The sequence below is a fragment of the Rattus norvegicus genome, chromosome 4, assembly GCF_021556685.1.
Source record: "Rattus norvegicus strain SHRSP/BbbUtx chromosome 4, alternate assembly SHRSP_T2T, whole genome shotgun sequence".
Lineage (NCBI taxonomy): Eukaryota > Metazoa > Chordata > Mammalia > Rodentia > Muridae > Rattus > Rattus norvegicus.
In genome coordinates this window covers 175,563,475-175,583,246 of record NC_141537.1, presented here as the reverse complement: position 1 = coordinate 175,583,246, position 19,772 = coordinate 175,563,475, and the positions used below count along the sequence as shown (strand labels likewise).

The 19,772-nt window shown below is 43.9% G+C and overlaps 1 protein-coding gene and 1 long non-coding RNA gene across 52 annotated transcripts in view; one reads left to right on the top strand and one right to left on the bottom strand.

The window, feature by feature from the left end:
- The window catches only part of Plekha5 (pleckstrin homology domain containing A5), a 169,595-nt gene that overhangs the window by 12,518 nt on the left and 137,305 nt on the right, over window positions 1-19,772 (bottom strand). For 12 of the 50 annotated variants that reach the window (XM_087655934.1, XM_087655940.1, XM_087655944.1 and 9 more), the window contains 8 exons: window positions 13,746-13,808; window positions 12,960-13,040; window positions 12,677-12,826; window positions 9,536-9,637; window positions 6,343-6,454; window positions 4,292-4,338; window positions 1,766-1,886; window positions 271-386 (listed from right to left, as the gene is read on the bottom strand). In XM_087655934.1, the coding sequence (XP_087512060.1) occupies window positions 271-386; window positions 1,766-1,886; window positions 4,292-4,338; window positions 6,343-6,454; window positions 9,536-9,637; window positions 12,677-12,826; window positions 12,960-13,040; window positions 13,746-13,808 (792 nt within the window). Of the gene's footprint in view, window positions 1-270; window positions 387-1,765; window positions 1,887-3,201; window positions 3,391-4,291; window positions 4,339-6,342; window positions 6,455-9,535; window positions 9,638-12,676; window positions 12,827-12,959; window positions 13,041-13,745; window positions 13,809-14,303; window positions 14,340-19,203; window positions 19,285-19,772 lie in introns of all 50 variants that reach the window. The other 38 variants (XM_087655922.1, XM_087655924.1, XM_087655928.1 and 35 more) reach the window with 12 other exon arrangements.
- Window positions 1,574-6,498, top strand: LOC120102424 (uncharacterized). 2 transcript variants are annotated; one of them, XR_015687132.1, is made up of 3 exons: window positions 1,574-1,743; window positions 1,823-2,031; window positions 2,284-3,034. It is a non-coding gene; the product is annotated as an uncharacterized LOC120102424 (long non-coding RNA). The 2 variants fall into 2 exon arrangements; XR_015687133.1 differs by lacking the exon at window positions 2,284-3,034 and adding an exon at window positions 6,318-6,498 and having other exon boundaries at window positions 1,594-1,743.

Sequence of the window (19,772 nt, the reverse complement as noted above, 5' to 3'; positions counted from 1 at the left end):
ACCATCTGTATTGGGATCCAATGCCCTCTTCTGGTGTGTCTGAAGACAGCTACAGTGTACTCATATAATAAATACACAAGTAAGTAAATTATTAAAAAACTAAAAAGACATGATGTTACTGTGTAGCCTGACTGTAGACTAAGGCTTAGGTTGGGGTTGACCAAAAGATACTGTGATTGGCTGTCCTGTGAGATAAAAGCAGAAAGATGACGATGTTCCTACTCCAACTGTACAAACAGCAAGCTCTCAGCAGCAGTGAGGAGGCTATACCGTTCTTAGCTCCACCATCTTCTTCGTCTTCCTCAAGGTCACATAGGAAGCTATCGTTGAGGACTCAGGTGTAGGTGACTTCGTTCTCAGAGGAACTCCAACTGGAAAGTGGGAACCTGAAAGTTAAAGCAGTGTTAAGTCCCACAAAGCACTTGTGATCTGATGTGGTGCCCTTGTGAACACTTGTGACAGGGTGTGGCACCTTGCTGAGCACTTGTGACACGGCGTGGTGCCCTACCGAGCATTACACTAGAGGCCTTGGCTGATTATGATTTCTAGTGAGTTGGGATTGGACCTAAGCCATGAACAGTGCTTTCCTGCAACCTGACATACAGGCTCCCAGGCACAGCAATGTGGTGGGATTGGAGAGGAGGCTTGGCAGTGTCTCCTGATGTAAGAGGCTTGGGGTCCCACTGTCAGTACCCATGTTAGGGAGCTCACAACCATCGGAACCTCTAGCTCTAAGAGGTCCCACTCCCTCTCCTGACCTCTGAGAGTACCCACACAAGGCATAGACTTAAAAAAAAAACACGCATAAAATCTCAAAAGGAATCGTTCATTATATTTTTAACTATGTATGTGTATGTAGGTTCTGGGTATTAAACCTAGGTCCTCTGGAAGAAAAGCAAGTGCTCCTAATCACTGGGCCATTACACCATTCCTTACGGTAACTCTATTGCCCACACTGTTCTGCCTCTTTTAATTTTAATTTTTTTAGAAACATATTTTTTAGCTGGGAAGTTGGGGTGCATGCCTTTAATCCCAAAACTTGGAGGCAGAGGCAGGTAGAACTCTTGAGTTCAAGGCCAGCGTATTCTTCAGAGCAAGTTCCAGAACAGCCAAGGCTGTGCACAGAGAAGCCCTGTCTCAGAAAACAAAACAAAACACATATATTTTTGATGTGTGTGTGTGTGTGTGTGTGTGTGTGTGTGTGGGTGTGGGTGTGTGTGTGCGCGCGCGCGCACCTGGTGCCATCAGAAGTTAGAAGAGATTTTGAATCTCCTGAAACTAGAGTTATAGATTGTTGAGACTGGAACCCAGGTCGTCCACAAGTTCTTTTAACCACTGAGCCAACTCTGCCCTCTTTTATTTATTTTGAGACAAAATCTTACTACACAGCCCTAGTAGGTCACAAACTCACAGCAATTCTCCTGTAGGTTGGTGTCAACATGGTTCAAAGTGTTTCTCTCTCTCCCTCTCCCTCTTGTGTGAGACAAAGTCTCATTATATAACTCTGGCTGCCTTGGAGTTCTGGAGTTTACCATGGAGATCAGGCTGGCCATGATGTCACAGAAGCTCACTGACTTCTGCCTCCTAAGTGCTAGGATAAACATATGCATCACCACATACAGCTCACAACATGTAGCTGGGAAACAAAAAGATCTCAAAGATTTCAAATAAGAGATTATAGATTTATGTACATACTGGTTGAAAGTATATACTAAAATATCTGAAAACAAAGACAGAAAACAGGTAAGATACTATAAATGCTGACCTCTAACAACCGGAGCTTCTGCCTCAGAAGCTGGCTCTGATTTTTCTTCTCCATTAGATTCATCAACTTCTGCCACTGTGGTCAACTCTGGCTCGCTCTTGTAGAGTCTATAATCTGGACCCTTGAATGGAAGACACACGATTGCAACAACAAATGCTGCCGTCACTGTACCCTGTCCCTCAGCTGGGCCCGAGGCTCAGCACTAGAAGCCTTGTCTGGCACCAGAAAGGTCCTTGGCTCAACTGAAAATAAGTCTGCCTTTAAAGGTGCAAACCGAAAGCCCCAGCTGGCTCCCTCTCACATGACGCACTCACACCACGTGGTACTGAGTACGAAGAATAATTCCAAGGTTGTTTCTTCTTTAGGAAGAGTTTTAATTAGTAAAACTTACTATTTTAAAATGAACAATATTCCTAGGTCAAAGTATGCTTTCCTGTGTGTAGGTATCCAAGGGCCTTGTATGCACTCTAAAACTTTATTTAATTTATGAATATTAGTGTTTGGCTTGCTCCCCACAGGTGTGCCTGGTGCCCGCAGAGGCTATACAAGGATGTCGGATTCCTGTCATAACAGTTGTACATTGCGAAGAACAATAAACTGAATCTGGGGTCCTGAGCCACCTCTCTAGATCCTCGTATAGCCCAGGCTTGCCTTGACCTCTTGACCCTTTTGACCTCCGGGGGCTATTCTCCCCCTCACCCTGCTTGAGGCAACTCAGTCTCGGTTGGTCAGGAATCATGGCTCTACCAAATCTGCTTCTCTGCTGGGATAACAGATGGGGCCACCATACCTGGCCCAAAGTCACATTTTTATCATGGTTAAATGAAGGTCTAAGAATAGTCACAGAACCCAATAACCTTCGTCTAGACATAAGTCTGAGTGAGCCAGGCTCATCCCAAACTACACTGCTGTCAGAGAATACAACATCCTCGCCATTAGCCAAGACCCATTCTCGTTCTCTCTTGGAAACAGGGACTTGCTTTATAGCTCAGGCTGGCCTTGACCTCACGACACACCTGCCCAACCCCAGGTCCCAAATCCTTCTTGCTTATGGTAACTGTCTTCTTTCCCATTGAAGCCTCATTTCCAGTCACAGGAAGCCCTAAACTGCCTGGTGCCCATCCATTTTGCTAATTCCCTATTTTCTGATCTAAACACTCTGTCTAACACGATGAAATGGCAAATTTAAAATATGGCTTGATCAAAATGTGCAAAGTAACCACTTTATGAAAAATGAAATATTAAAATTATGAGAACATTAAAAAATGAGAATGATAAAATGTAAATTGGAAAAACAAAGGGTAATGTTATATGCAAACAAAAAAAGCACTAGCTAAAAAATGGAGTTATAGCAAAAATAAGCTAGAGTATGAAATAAGTTAACTTAAAAAGTGAACAGATGTACATGATCATTGTGTGGCACGGCAGCCACTTACACAGTGAGATCCATTTCTTGGATATCCTTGAACTTGGTGACTCTTCTTTTCTTCAGGCAGATGCACGGGGCCCCTGCTATAACAGAGCAAGGAGCTGCTATCACTGGGCAGAGGGGGGATTATGGGAGGCTGCTCTGTAAAGTCATAAGACCGAGGAAGTGGAGGCCGAGGTGGGACTACTTCCTCTTCCTAAAGATTGTAGAAGTCACCTTATTTAGATGAGCAGATTGGATTAAGCATTTCTAAACTGTTTTCATTGCTACATTAACTTAGTTACTTTAGTATGATTAAAGGGACACTGCCAAGCCAAGAGTCTTATGTTGAAAAACCAAAACGATTTAGCATGATCGCCAATAATGGGTTTCAAAGGCCGTGTGCGCTTCCCCCTACACGTATGGGGCAGCTTTCCCTGCTCAGACAAGGTACTATGTGAACATACTGTACTGCACTGCACAACCAGAGGAAAAGAGCTGGCTAAATAAAAAAACAAAAAAAAACAAAAACCATATTATATATTTTTGACGCCTTTGAGAAGAAAAAGAAAATAATTTCCTTTTTGGCTTTTAAACAAAATTCAAGGGCACAGATTTTCTTCAGTTAGGTTGACAGTGTCTCTTTGTTATAATTTCTCTACGGCATGCATGACCAAGCTAACTTCATCTAGCAACCGTCCCTACAAACTTTATTAAACACAAGACGCCATGATTAATATTTAAATTACAAGGAAAAAGTACAATAATGTTAAAGTTTTAACAGACAAAAAGTAGTCACTAATTTGACTTTAAGGAAGAAAAATCATGTTAGAAGTCATTAAGACACCAAATTACTAAATCATCAACATTTTAAGATTAAAATAACCTAAATATATTTATATATTTAGAAAACACCCTTGTTTCTCCTGACACAGTCTTGCTATGCAGCCCAGGCAGACTTAACCTCCTCCTGCCTCAGCTTCCCAAGCTCTGGGGTTGGGGGGGGGGGCTCCACCCCAGGCAGGCTCAAACTACTGCTTTCAGGACTGGAGAAGGTGTAACTACTTTTAACCTCAGTACTAATACTTCAAGTGAGCTAGAAAACCAAGCTGACTTACCTCGCTTTTGTACTTAACTGCTGGGAAAGGCTTTGGTCCTGCCAGACCTATGGGAAATGAGAAAACATGGCTACTGATGTTAAGAACACTTTCTTTTCTTCTTCAAGACTGAGTTTCTCTGTGTAACTGCCCTCCCTGGCTGTCCTGGAACTTGCTCTAGACTAGGCTGGCCTGGAACTCACAGAGATTGTCCTGCCTCTGACTCCTGAGTGCTTGGATTAAAGGTGTGTGCCCCCACTGACCAGCAAGAACAACTTTCTAAACTCACAGAATGAATGATTTCAGTTAGCTTACTTTATTTAAAAAGTTTTAAATTACACGTATTTATTTTGTGGGCATGTGTATGCACATGTACCAAGGTGCACATGTGGAAGGCAGAGGACGACTTCCGGAAGCGGGTTCTATGCTTCCACCTTGAGGCTCAGGGATGCACTGAGCTGCCTCATTGGGTCGCCCTGGCTCTGCTTATTTTGACTGAAGCCTTCAGTGTACTCCTGTATTTGCTCAGCTGCTCTTTTTAGGATTATGGTGTGGAGTTTGCTCTTGCCTGACACTAACTGAGGCTGCTCTTGGTACAAGGCCATCCCCTGGCCTCAGCCTCCCTTGTGCTAGGACTATGGTGTTAGCTACCACACCTAGTGAAGCCGCCTTCTTCTTCTTCTTCTTCTTCTTCTTCTTCTTCTTCTTCTTCTTCTTCTTCTTCTTCTTCTTCTTCTTCTTCTTCTTCTTCTTCTTCTTCTTCTTCTTCTTCTTCTTCTTTCTTCTTCTTTCTTCTTCTTTCTTCTTCTTTCTTCTTCTTTCTTTTTTTGAGACGAGGTCTCTGTGTAGTCCTAGCTGCCTGGAACTTGCTCTGTACACCAGCTGGCCTCGAATTCAGGGATCTGCCTGTCTCTGCCTCCAGAGTGCTGGGATTAAAGGTGTGCACCACCACCACCATCTGGCCTAAATATTAGATTTAAAAAATGGTACTTGGGGCTGGAAAGATGGCTCTCGGGTTAAGAGCGCCAGCTGGGTACTCTAGCTGGAGGCTCACAACTGCCTTTAACAGCTCCAGGGGATCTGTTGCCCTCTTCTGGCCTCCACATGCGCAAGTTACACAGATGACCATGGAGGCAGAACAGCAATACACATAAAGTAAGTTTAAAAAAATGTCTTCAACACAAGAGACAAAAGGATATGGAACAGGTTTCCTCAGGCATTACTGGTGTACACAGTCGTCTTTTAGGAGACCAATCTGGCTGTAGTCTTTAGAATGGAGCACTTACTAACTCTTTATATTGTGGGCCTATGGAATGAGAGGCCTGTTACAGAGGGACTCAGACAGAAACAAACATAACTCCAGACACAGCACATGTTCACCAATGTGGAAAAGGAAAGTCTCAGGCAACTACTATTACATCTGGGACTGGAAAAGTCAACACGATCAGTCACCATGTTAACGGTAGCAGAAACTGCATTCATTGGTCAGAAACAAGAAAAGAGAAGTTGATGTTGACATATGTTGATACATTGTGTACATGTATGAAACTTCCAAAATATAAGTAAAAGATATTCCTAAAAGGGTGTGGGGGGGAAGCAGGCTGGTGAGATGGCTTAGAGGTTAGGAGTGCTCACTGGCTGCTCTTCCAGAGGGCCTGAGTTCAATTGCTAACAACCACATGGTGGCTCACAGCCATCTGTAAGGGATCTGATGCCCCCTTCTGGCCTGCAGATGTACAGGAGCAGAGCACTCTGACATTAAGTAAGTAAAATTCAAAGAAGTGTGTATAGGGGGACATGGAGGGTGAGGAAAAGAGGTGCAGGATCACTTCAGTTTTCCCCACACTGAGGAGATTCAGAAGGGAAGAGTCGCTGAAGCTAACGTACCTTCAGTAATCACATACACAGTTCAGATTTTGTGTGGCTGTGGCTGCCAGAATCACTGCTTTTAGTTTATTAACGTATGCACCCATTCAATGGCACAGTGACTGTTTTCTGAAGATAAATTCTATTCAGATGACAAATTTAATGATGTCTTTCCATCTAGACACAGCCATGCAAAGCTGACCCACCTGTTTCTGAAGAGCCTCTTTGCTGTTTGTGTTTGCTCAACCCCTCCATGACATCTTGAATTCTCCAAAGTTCTTTTTGAATCTGTGCCCGTTGAATTCCTGCCGACTCACTCTATCAGTAAAGATGGACAGATCACTGTGGTGCTTGAGTGAGAATTGTTTTCCATGGACTCATGCATTTGAACCCTGGGTTTCAGCTGGGGGCCTTGATGAAGGGAGTACACAATGACTAGGTGGGAGCTTTGATGGTTTACAGCTGGGCGCCTGCTCTCCCTCTTTCCCTCCGGAGTGTGGGCCAGCCTCCAGACATTCCTGCCATGCCTTTCTTGCCACAATGGGTCTGAGAGCCAGAAGAAACCCTTTCTCCACTAAGTTGCTTTTTGTTAGGGTTTTCTATGACAGCAACAGGGAAATAATTCAATGGCAAGTTATGAAAAAGTCAGCCTTATAAGTTCTACTAGTTATATAATAGAAAGTTAGAGCCACAGAGGCTCAAGTCCCTGGAATATTTAGGATTATGCATATGAGGCCACGATGTTGCAAAGGTGAGAGGGAAAGCAGAAGAGAAACCACTGGATCTCTCTGATATAAATGTGCTATTGCACACACCTGCCGTGTGCTTCGCCACTCTAGGAAGGGACGGGAGAGAAACCCTAATATTCCTAAGTAAAAACAAGCCCCCGAGAAGAGCTGAAAAGCCACAGAAGGTTCTTGATGGGCTCCCTCTTCCACAGATCCATGTTTCTGGTTTCACATACACAGTCAACACATACACAGATGGGCTGCAGGTTGGCGGCAGGCAGTGCGTTTGTCCAACATGCACAAGGCTCTCAGCACAACAGCAGCACTGGATTTAGGGAGCAGCAGCTACTGTGTCATCGTTGGCCACTTAAAGTGGCTGGCTGTTGTTGTTGCAGGTGTGGACTTGGGCAGTCCAGAGAGACTGGTGAGACTTATTTCTAAATGCCCAGGACCACCTCCTCTCAATCTTTGTGTACAGGGCACCCTATCATTTGGAGTTTCGTGATTCACTGAAAGGCATGGGATATGTCCTGAGGGTAAGGGTTCCTGCATTACTTCCTAAAGTCTAAAACATAAACAAAACACTAACAACCAAAGAAACACTTGACTGACAGGAGGAAGTAGGTATGTTTCCAATACAAACATATAATCATTACTCTATTCTGGTACATTCGTTTTCTTATTTAAATATTATGTAACATGCCTTTAGGTTAAAATCATACAGTTTCAAGACTCTGTTAGATCTTTATGAGCCTTTACAGAGAAATACATTTTTCTTGGGGCTGGAATGATAGCTTAGCTGCTCTTCCAGAGAGCACACATTGAGCTCACAACCACCTGTAACACTAACGTTCTCAAGCCTCTGAGGACCCACAGAAGTGACACACAGTGTCCTACTGTTCTATTGCTGTGAGGAAACACCAGATGGCCAAGGTCAAACACACTCTCTCTCTCTATATATATATATGTATATTTTTCTCTCCCCCGCCCAAAGACAGGGTTTTTCTGTGTAACCGTGGCTGACCCCAAATCCAAAACTCCGCATGCCTCTGCCTTCTGAGTGCTGGTATTAAAGGCAAAAACCACCGCTGCCCAGCTATTTTTTGGAAGGCAAACTCTCATAAAAAGAAAGTATGTGACTGGGGGCTTGCTTACAGTTGCAGATGGTTAACCCCTGATCATCATGGCTGGAAGCAAACGGGCACAGTGCTGAAGTAGTACCTGACAGCCACAGGCAGAGAGACTCTGAGCCTGCTGTGGGGTTTGAAAGCCCAAAGCCCACCCACAGTAACATGCCTCCTCCAACATGGAGGAGTAGGCGTGGCTTTGTTGGGAAGTGTGTTCCTGTTGTATGTGGGCTCTGGGCGCTGATGGCTCTCAGTGCTCAAGCTCTGCCCAGTGAGGAAGAGAGTCCCCTCCTGGCTGCCTGCAGATCAAGAACTGTCAGCATCTTCTCCAGCATTGAGTTGGCCTGCACTCTGCCTTGTTTCCTGCTATGATAATGGACTGAACCTCTGAAATGTAAGCCCCAGTTAAACCCCCAATTAAATGTTGTCCTTTCTAAGAGTTGTCTTGGTCATGGTCTCTTCACAGCAGTGAAACTCTAACTAAGAGAGGGCCTCACTAAGCAGCCCTGGCAGGCCTGGACCTCTGCTTGAAGTCAGGCTGTTTTCAAGCTCTGGCGCTTCCTGCTGAATTAATTCTCCTTGGTGTCTCCTTGCAGCAGCAATAGAGCAGTGAGACAATGTGTGCCACATATGTGGGAACCTCAGAGGCTTGAGGACGGTAATCAATCCCCTGGACTTAGTGTCATAAGTAGTTGTGCGCTATTCAATGTGGGGTCTCTGGAAGGGCAGCAAGTGCTCTTAAGTGCTCCAGCCCCAAGAAAAAATTATTAAAAATAAATATTATTTGGTAAATAGGTCTGGGGGGCACTTACAACTTTAGTATGCAAGAGCTACAAGTGGGATACTTACTAGGGATACTTACTAGAGGAAAACAAACCACTGCATACAATGAACAACTGCATTTCTGATTCCCGCGTGAAGAGTCTAAACCACATTTATAGGAAGTGCTGAGAGCTGAGCTGAGTACTGAGAGCACAGTGCTGAGAGCTAAGTACTGAGAGCACAGTGCTGAGAGCTGAGCTAAGTACTGAGAGAGCAGAGTGCTGAGAGGTGAGCTAAGTACTCAGAGTGCAGAGTGCTAAGTACTGAGAGAGCACAGTGCTGAGAGCTGAGCTAAGTACTCAGAGTGCTGAGAGGTGAGCTAAGTACTCAGAGAGGAGAGTGCTGAGAGGTGAGCTAAGTACTCAGAGTGCAGAGTGCTGAGAGGTGAGCTAAGTACTCAGAGTGCAGAGTGCTGAGAGTTGAGCTAGGTAGTGAGAGCACAGTACTGAGAGTGCAGAGTGCTGAGAGGTGAGCTAAGTACTGAGAGCACAGTACTGAGAGTGCAGAGTGCTGAGGGAGCTGCACTAAACACAAAGAAGCATGAGTGTTTCAGGGGTCATCAGGGTCCAGTAAGATGCAAAGGTTTTATGGAGGAGATGGGGAACGTTGTGGGAGAGTGAGAGTCCTGTCACTGAAGACACTCGACTGTGTATCTTTAGAGGCCAACAGCATGAACCTGTGAAGGCTACAGCGGTAGACTATAAGCAGAGTGCCTTTCCTACCTGCACTTCTCCAAGGCGATCAAGCTGATCTTGCATCTGGTTCCTGGTAACAGTCACATCATATTCTAACTTGTCATATTCTCTCCAGGCTCGTTCCAGCTCCTAAAATCGAGAATGTTCATCATTTTAAAGGGGACCCAAACTTTAACAGTATTATCAGTGTGCTTAAGACCTCCCAAGATTTCAGAAAACGATATGGTTTATTCTGGGCAAAATAGAAATATCTTTGGCAGTGCTGGACACTGAAGCCAAAAACCGTGGTAAGCGAGTGTTTTACTAAATTACATCTTCAGCACCAAAACAGGAACTGCTGTCGTCTACTCTCCTGCGCTGTTTCCTCTTTCTCAAGACTCAGTTCCTTCAGAGAGAGCATGTGGTGCTTTTTCAGGGTCAGCATTACTTTATTTAATGTCATGACCTCCTCACCTCCTCCAGGGCCAGCTATCTTTTTGTGCAAATGTCAGGATTTAATTTTTCTTTATGTCTGCCAAAAAAAAAATATATCCAAGGTATACATGTTGTTTATCAAATTTTGTGCTCTCAGGCTTGCTCCATTTCTTCGCTCCTGTGGCTGGTGGCCACATGGCTGTGTTTGGAGTCTCTTTGGGAGTCTGACGTCCCCACCTTGGTGTACGTCCTCAGCAGTGGGGGAGAAAGGTCCCACATTCTCCCCAGCATCTGCTGTCCTTTGTTTCCTTGTAGCCCATTCCCTAACCACTTAGCCATCTCTCCAGTCCATGTTCTTTAACACAATGTTTTAGATTTATTTATCTTCTGTGCATGACTGCTTGCTTGCTTGCAGGTGTGTGTGTGTGCACTGCCTGAGATGACCTCCACGTGGCTGCTGGGAACCAAACCAAACCCAAGTCCTCTGCAAGAGAAGCAGTGCTTTTAAAAGACAGGGTTCTCTGTGTAACTCTGGCTGTCCTGAGCTCTACGTGTATCAGGCTGGCCTTGAACTCACTGAGGCGCACCTGCTGGGATTACAGGTGTGGCCACTCTGCCTCGCAGGAAATGCTCTCAGCAGTGGAGCCACCTCTCCAGTTCCTGTGTTTTCTTGATCATCTCTCTTCTGACTCAAGGGAGAATCTCAAAGTAGTTATAATTTTTATCTTTAAGATGGCTAGGAATGTTGAAAATGCCTTTATTGGACATTTGCATTTCTTCTGTCCAGTTCTTCTGCCCACTGTTTGACCAGGTCCTTTCTTGTTTTGCTATTTGGTCTTTTTCTAATTCATTGTTTCTCTAAATCAAATAGAAAAAAGTCTCTTGTGAATTCAGACTGTAAACTCCAGTTGAATTTTAGAGCATGGTGGCACACATTAGTAATCCTTACATTTGGGAGGTGGAGGCAGGAGGATGAGGTCATCTTCACCTGTAAAGGGAGTTGGAGGCCACCTAGTGTAAGTGAGACCTTGTTTGAAATTGAAAATAATGAGCTGGAGAGATGGCTCAGTGGTTAAGAGCACTGGCTGTTCTTCCAGAGATCCAGAGTTCAAATCCCAGCAACCACATGGTGGCTCACAACCATCTGTAATGGGATCTGATGCCCTCTTCTGGTGTGCATGAAGACAGCTACAGTGTACTTATATATAATAAATAAATCTTAAAAAAAATAAAAATAACAAAAGGGTTTCTTTAAGTAAGTTTTATAATGAATTTATATCTATTTAAAAATTTTAAATCTATTTATTTTATTTAATTTTTTGGGGGCTGGAGAGATAGCTCATCCAGTAAAGAGCAACGGTTTTGTTCTTTCCAGAGGTCCTGAGTCCAATTTCCAGCAACAACATGGTGGCTCAGAGATCCGATACCCTCCTCTGGCATGCAGGTTTACATGCAGATAGAGCATTTATATACATAAAATAAATCTTAAAAAACAATTTATTTTTAGAAAGTTTTTTTTTTTTAAATTATCCGTTCATATGTGTGGTGCTTGCAGAGACCAGAAAAGGTGGTTACATCCCTTGGAGCTGCAGTCCCAGGCAGTTTTGAGCTGCCTGATGTGTGTACTAAACTAAACTGAAGTCCTCAGGAAGAGCAGTAAATGCTCTTAACCACTGGTCCTGCTCTCTAGCATTTGAGCTCTCTCTTGCTTCCCCCCCCCCCCACTCCCGCTCCCTCTCTCTGAGACAGGGTCTCCCCATGTAACACTGAAAACACAATCTGGGCATAGTAACACAGGACTGTGTGTGATCCCTGCTACTCAGAATTAGAAGCAAGGGCTATCTGGTACTCCACAAGACCTGGTTTAAAAACAGTTGTAGGAATATGGAGCTGTAGGGTGCTTGCTAGGTATATGCAAGGACTTGGGTCAATCCCAGTAGAAAAGGGAAGAAATAAAATGATGACGTTTGTCTGACTGTATGAATATTAGCTTCAATACTAACTTTAGCAGACTTTTATGTAAATATAGAAATCAGTTTCCTTTAATAAAATTTTCTCTAGCAATCTTTTATTCAGAAAGCAGAGGCAGGCGGAACTCTCTGAGTTCAAGACCAGTCTGGTCTACAGAGAGAGTTCCAGGACAGCCAGGGCTACACAGAGAGACCCGTCTCAAAACAAAACAATCTATGTATAGATTCACATTTTATTTATACACTTATTTATTTATTTGTATGTGTGCAATGTGGAGGTCAGAGGAGGTTTTTAAGGAGTCATTTATTTTCGTCATGTAGGTTTTGGGGTTCAAACCCAGATCACCGGGAAGCAAGTACCTTTGAAGGCTATGCCATCTTGCTCTGCTTTTTGCTGACCTGTTCATCTTGTAATTTATCAAAGGAACAGAACACAGAGACACAGGACCCCTGAAGGCTCTGGGAGGGGAAATGAGGCTAGAACCTCAAGGCACAGCAGGGGCCAGGCAAAGGTGGTGCTTAATTCTCTTGTGCAAGTGAAGTATTCAAAGCCACAGGGCACAATGGCCTAAACCTTCAACCCCTTCAATCTCTGCGTAGGAGGCAGAGGCAGGTGTGCTTAGGCAATTCCAAGTGGCCAAGCCTTTTAAGAAAGTTCTCACGAAGTTACGCATGCTGACCCTGAACTCATTCCACTATCACGCAGTCTAGAACTTAGTGATTATCCTGCCTCATCTCCTAGTACTGTGCCACCTGGATGGCTTCTAGGAAAGTGAGCACTCACAGCGGTGGCTCGGGAGAGTTCCCGACACGTGCTCAGCAGCCCGTTCTGCAGGTCGTCCCTCTGCAGCACCACCGTCTGAATGGCGGCTGGGTTATCTGCATTCATCTCTATCTCTTGGCTGGCTGACAGCAAGGCTTGCTCAAGCGTGTACTGTGGTAATAAAGAGGATACACTTAATGTTCTGCATCAGTGACTTAGGTCACGTAACTGGCTGCAGTGTCCTCACAAGCAGCACAGCACGGGCAGCAACATCAGCCGTGCAGAGTAAAGGTAATCGCCCTACTTTCTCCTTGTGCAGCTGCTGCAGCTTCTCCTCCAGTGCACGGACCACCTTATCCTGTTCACACAATCGGCTTAATTTGGCCTAGAAGAGAAGATGGGTTCTGTTAGCCATTTAAAGTCTTTCCTGTCACCAGGGGAAGGGAGCCACTTAGAATAGCCATGGGCTGTCTAGCTGAACTTTAAAAAACTTAATTCTTCTAATTGAAAAAGTATTTTATGTGCTATATTCTGATCACATTTTCCCCTTTAGGACATGTTTTATTTCAATCAGAACCAGTAACAGTAAGGGCTTTTGGGCAGGGCGTGAGGCATGCGCCTTTCATCTCTGGAGGTAGAGGCAGGTAGACCTTGAATTACAGCCCAGTCAGGTCTGTGTAGTGAGATTCCCAATTCAAAAAGGAAAAATAAATAAAAACAAATTAAAAAATGAAGTAAGAGCCATCATATACTTTGACATTTTTCCTTTTTTGGATCTGGGGATAAAACCCAGAGTCTCAGGAATGCTAAGCAAATGCCCTACCTCCAAACTATAGCCCCAGGGTAAAGCGTTGTTCACCAGAGACAAGGCTGCCTCCGAAGCTTAGGCTGGCCTGGGACGTCCTCAGATCCTATGCCTTAGCTTTGCTGGGATTGCAGGAATGTGCCAACATGATTCCTGGCTTTATTTTATTTTTTTTAATTCTTAGTAATAGTTGTGCATGCCTTTAATTCTAGTACTTGAGAGCCAGAGACAGGAGTTCAAAGCCAGCCTGGTCTACAAGTGAGTTCTGGGGGCAGGAATACTTACATCGATATCTACTTCCTCAGGTCTGTATTTGTATAATGTGCCTCTACACTCATCTTGTGAGAGCTATAAGAACAAATGCCATAAAGCAATTTCAGAAACTTATTAAGTAATATATCCAGTCTACAGTGAATACTTTAAATTTCTGTCAAAATGGCGGTATGCCAAGCATGATTTTAATAATTTTTATACTTCTAGAAATTTAACTCAAGCACAAACCGTCACAAAAGTAAATAAACATTTAGCAGTAATACATTACACAAGATACATGAGAATGATGCCAAGGCAAGCTTCTCAAATACTAAACTGCCAAACAAAATTAACACAGCACCTTCCATTTTCCCCTGTAAAGACAAACATTATTTGGATGGAAAATGGACAAACACAACCATAGCAGCTGCACTGAGTCAAATGTTTGCATCAGCATATCCAGGGGAAGCGTCTGTCACAGTGCACACACGCTTGCAGTGTGTGCACTCAAGCCAACACATCTTAGCACAACCGCATTAACGGGACCTAGGACACAGCATGTACATATATATGTAATATAAACACACATACACAATAGAGACTTATCTTGTTCTTCTGTCTTAAGAACTAAAAGATAATGAGGAAAAGGGCAGGTTTAATTGCAACGAGGAAATCATTTGAAACCTCATAAAACCGAAAGCCTCTGCTTTAAGTTATGAATAAAAAAAATTGCAAAAGAGGTTTGTATTGTCGACTGACCGCCTGTGTATGATACTGGGAACACTGATTATTATTCTGGAGTGCTGGGGACTGAACCCAAAGCCTCCTGCATTAGCATCAAGCTCTCACAGAGAAGCACATGACACCCCCAGCCTTGGAAGGGATCATTCTTTCATGGTGAAACCTCTTTTAACGTTCTCCTGTCTTTCAGTCACATGAGCCCTCATTTCTGACTGTGCTTACCAAGAGTTCCACAGCCATCTCAGTCAGTCATACCCAGAGCACAACACAGCCTCTGCCGGCCTCACTTCCCTCTCTCCCTTGTCTTTTGGTTTTACATTGACTGCTAGACAGCAACAAAAACGTATTAGGAAGATCGAGCTGGAGCTGACTGTATGCTTACTGAACGGGAACACTTCCCTCACTGTCAGTTCAGGAGAATAGATACTCCCCAAATGATCGAGTTTGGGGAGCTAAACTTTATCTACACACACGTACAAATCCATAAGGATGTGCTTGTTAAGTGTCCCCTCTGTAAAGACAGAGCTTGACTGTTACAGCTGTAAAACAAACAGCCGAGCACGCTAAGTGGATCTAGAAACGTGCAGAGCAGGTTACAAACTCAAGCATTTCAAACATACAAGTAAATCCTGGAATTACACATTCATCTTATGACTTTGCTTCTCATATGTCATGCAAGTGAACCGTGACTGCTTAAGGTATGCAGAATGACCATTAAACCTTGAGGTTTTACAGAAATGAATAGTACATGAAAAATGAATTTGATGGTAAAAGAACTCATCTGCTGTTGTAGTAAGGACCAGCCAATAGTGTCCTCATGAACGTCGTGTCATTCCAGAGCAGAGCACCTGATGCAAAGAAGCATGTCCACCCTTGCCTGGGAGGGGGCGGAGAGTGGGTTTAAAATGCTTCTTTCTGTGACACAAACTGGGAAAGGCCCAAATTCAGTTTTGCACTTACAAGGAATGAAAGGCGTAAGGCCTTGTGCGATTGAGATGTTCTAGTACATTTTGCTTCATATTTAAAGTTAAATTTGAGGCAGCTTTACTAGACCATGGCATGTGCATGCTGCTAGCAGGGCAGTGTCTGGGTTAAAAACAGGAGCCCCACTGTGTGCCCAAGGATCAAGGAAGAGACCACTGCTCTACTAGAAGGGGTTGGTGGTGACTGTTTTGGGACCCCGCTGTGCTGTTTTTATTTAGCCATTTAAAACTCATTTTCATACCAGTTGCCATAGCATCAAAAGTGTCCGCTGAATGTCAATAACCCTTTGAGAGGACCTTGTGATATAGCCCTGGCTGGCCTAAAACTTACACCTCTCCTCCCCAGTGCTGACGTGACAGGCATGTGTCAGCATACCTAGCTGTTCCAGCTTTTGAGTGATGTCTTTATAGTGAGGCAAATACATCAAATTTATGGGATATCTGTAGTTACTACACCACTGGACATTTAACAAGTATTTTATTTTAGTTTATGTGAATGTGCGGTGTACACACCAGGTGCCTAAGGAGTCCAGAAGAGTTGAATTCCCAGGAGTTGTTGCTATACACAGGGACTTGGAAGCCACCCTATGAGGATGCTGGCAACTGAAATTTTGTCCTCTGAAGAGCCACAAGTACTCTTAACCACCGAGCTAGCTCTCCAGCATGCCCACACCTTTTTTGAGACACTGTCTTATCAAGACTGGAGTGGACTCAAACTTGTTTCTGTGCAGCCAACGATGACTCTGAACTGCCCACACTCCTGTCTCTCCGTCCCAAGTGCTGGAACTGTAATAGTATGTATTAAACGAGAATAGTATTATACTCTCCTAAAAAACCATGCCCCCCAGTCTCCCTTTTGTGTTTATGTGTGTGGGTACACTCTCAAAGACAGCCTTTCTCCTACCACGTGGGGCCCAGGGGTCCAGCCCAGGCAGTAGGCTTGGTGGCAAGACCTTTATCATTCATCCAGCCAGTTGTCCTGTTGCTTCCAGGGCTGCAGCCAAGCCTCTCTGTTGTCTCCTGGTCTCATTTTCTCCTCTCCTCTCCATTCTGTTGTGCTGGGGATGGAACCCAGAGTCCAGGAGAGCTGCTAAGTGCTAAGTTCTAGCCTTCTAATGTTCATTTGACTCTCTCACTAAAACCGGCTTGGCATTAATGACAGATAAAATTATTTTTATTAATATTCAATTTTTAGTGCTGGGCACGGTAGAGATGTCTTTAATCCTAGTAGTCAGGAGGCAGAGAGAGGTGGATCTTTAAGGCCAGCCTGGTCTATATAGTGAATTCTAGGCAAGCCAGAGCTACACGGTGCATGGTGAGATCCTGTCCAAAAACACAAATACAAAACAAAACCCCCCAAAACCAAACCAACCCTTTCCAACAAACAAAACCCAATACTAAAGTGAGCAAACAACAATAACAAAACCAATCATACAAAAACATAATAAAACCCAACCTTTAGAATTCCTTGCATTTTGTCTTTCTTAAATGTACATACATATATATGTATGTATACCTCAAAACAATTTTGCCTTAATAGGAAAAAAATTTAAATTGTGTGTGTGTGTGTGCACACGCACAGGTGCCAGAAAAGGACATTCAGGCAGCCAAACTCAGTCCTCTTCAAGAGCAGTATGCACTCTTGACCACTGAGTCATCTCTTTGGCTTTTTCTCTTCTTCCGCCCATCCCCCCTGGTGATAATCTTATTTTGCAGCCCAAGCTGGCCTTCAATTCAAACCAAACCTTCTACTTTACCTACCCAGGAACCTGGGATTACAGGTGTGACACATGCCTGGCTTTGGCATTACTTCTGGATAATGTATTATCCAGTGAGCTTTAAAAAAAAAAAAAAAAAGTCAGCTGGGGTTGGTAGAGTGCTTACCTAGTGTCCATGAAGGCCTCAGCTCAAACAAAAGTTCGCACTGCTGGAGTTGAGGCAGGAGGATCAGAAGTTCAGGGTTGCCTTGACTGAGTTCCTGGACAGCCTGAGGTACAACAGCCAGCCAGGTATGGGCTAAATCTTTAATCCCAGCATGGAGGAGGCAGGGGAATGGAGGCACCTAAGACCAGGGTAGCATGGCTACCCAGTGAATTTTTGGCCAGTATGGGCTACATAGTGAGACCTAACAGAGAAGGGTAAAAAGGAAAAGAAAAATTCTCATAAAACCACCAACTAACTACCCAAGCAAACCATGCTTATAGGTCTACAGTGATTGGCTGGCATGCATCGTTCAGAACTGTCCATTAGGTAAGAGACTTCACTAGCAGTCACCTTGTTATAAAGCCTGTAGTAGAAGGAGTGTGGTATATAAATATTGTCAGTCAGCAGAATAATACACAAATTCAGGAGATTCTAAAAACCCTTGACTGCAGGGACTAGAGAGCCAGTTCAGCAAGAGCCCTGGCTATTCTTCCAGAGGACTGGGACTCGACTCCACCTACTCCAGGGGATTCAATGCCCTCTTTGGGCTTCCTCAGGCACCAGGTACATGTGTGGTACAAGCACATAGAATAATAAAATAAAAACTTCATACTTGTTTACTATTAAACTTTAGATGTTTTCACTCAGTCAATTCGGAGAGAACCTATTGTCCAGGTGGGTTTCCAGGAGGCTCCCTAAGAGAACATACAAATTAAGGTGGTTGCAGCCGGGCTTGGTGGCTGATGCGTGCACTACAGCTGGATGCTGGACTCCTGAGCATTGAGGAAAAAGGGAACCCTTCTAACAAGTTGTCCTCAGACTTCTACACATGTGCTACACAGGGTTATGTGCACACACGTGTACATGTACACAAAGGTAAGATACCACTTCCATTTTCTTAAAGTAAAGCTGTTTAACTTTAAATATTCAGTGTTTTGATGTTCTCTGTTGGCAGCCCCTGGACCTCTCCAGCCCAGCAGGCTCGCTCGTGGCTTCCCTGTATTTGGTGCTTCTCACATTTGCAGCAGGATCTACATTCATTTTTCATGTGAGTTAATGCTTTCCTCCTCGACAGGCTTTACAGTGTTCTAACAGGCCGCTGCCCAGAGAACTGGAGGGCGCTCGGGTGGAAGCAGCTGATGCTGTTGAACACAGAGCCGGGGACATTCAGACCATGGAGAAATAATAACTGGAAGCAATGGAGAGAAACGTGGACTTCTTTTGCAGATCTGCAGGTTACCAAGGTTCCTAAATCAAAGCCTACTACTCCCCGATACATTGTGAGTTAAAGAAATAGGGTATGGGCAGTACCCCGATAGACACATAGGAACAATAGCTAACACAGGAGAACCACAGCCAGTCCTGCTATGTTACAATTTGGCGAGGTTCTACTCCATCGACACAAAACCTCAGAATCACCTCCCACAGAAACGGAATGTACTAACCCTGGAGGAGGAGAGATTTGGAGGGCTGTGCTTAAAAGGAAAACTTTATAAATCCTTCTCCCTGAAATCCATTTATAATACCTTCAGAGGAAACCTAGTAACTCTGGCTAAGTGTACTGCAGACCTCCAAGTATCTATTAACCACATGATGTACACAAAAGCTTTAGGATGGCACACTTAATATTCAAGGGCCACTGTTCAGCGAAGCCATGCTAAGGGTAGCACAGCAGCTTGGAGCATGAATGAAGCGTGGTTTCCCAAACAAACAAACAAACAAACAAACAAACACACACACACAAGGTAAAAACACTGATGCTATGGGAAATCTGAGGAGAGACAAAGCTGTCACTGAGGGTTTGCAGATGACAATGTGGTGTCATTCAGAGTCCAAGACCTTACTTGTTGGTACAGTTGTGGTCTTAGCGCCGAGTTCTCAATCATGGTGTGAACCATGGTGATAATAGGTTCATTTTCTTTCATCTATTTCAAATCAGGAGGAGCATACAGCAAACATCAGTTTACAGCACAGGTAGTTTGAAAGACGACACTGTAAATATATCCTCTACTTTAGTATCTTCCTAACAGTACAGTGCTTACATTTTACCCCACGGCTGCAGACTTAACGTACACCACCAATTCCAAGCCAGTCTCTAAAGCTATAAAACACACCAAAGGTTATAAACAAACCTTACTGACCGTACTGTGCTACAGCAGGCTTTACCTGAATTAACAGATCCAACTAACAGCTACTTTACAGATGTCAGAAGATAACACATTAAAATACAAGAGAACCTAAGCTTTCCAGAGGGGGGCAGTCTGTGAGTTCAGAAGGAGAAAAATAGTACTTGTTTAATTTCATTCCGTAATAAGACCAAAATGAATCACAATTCTTTATAAGGAAGTCAGAAAATAGTTAAGTTCTATACAGATACTAAAATTTCATAATACCCAACATCTTTATCACTTAG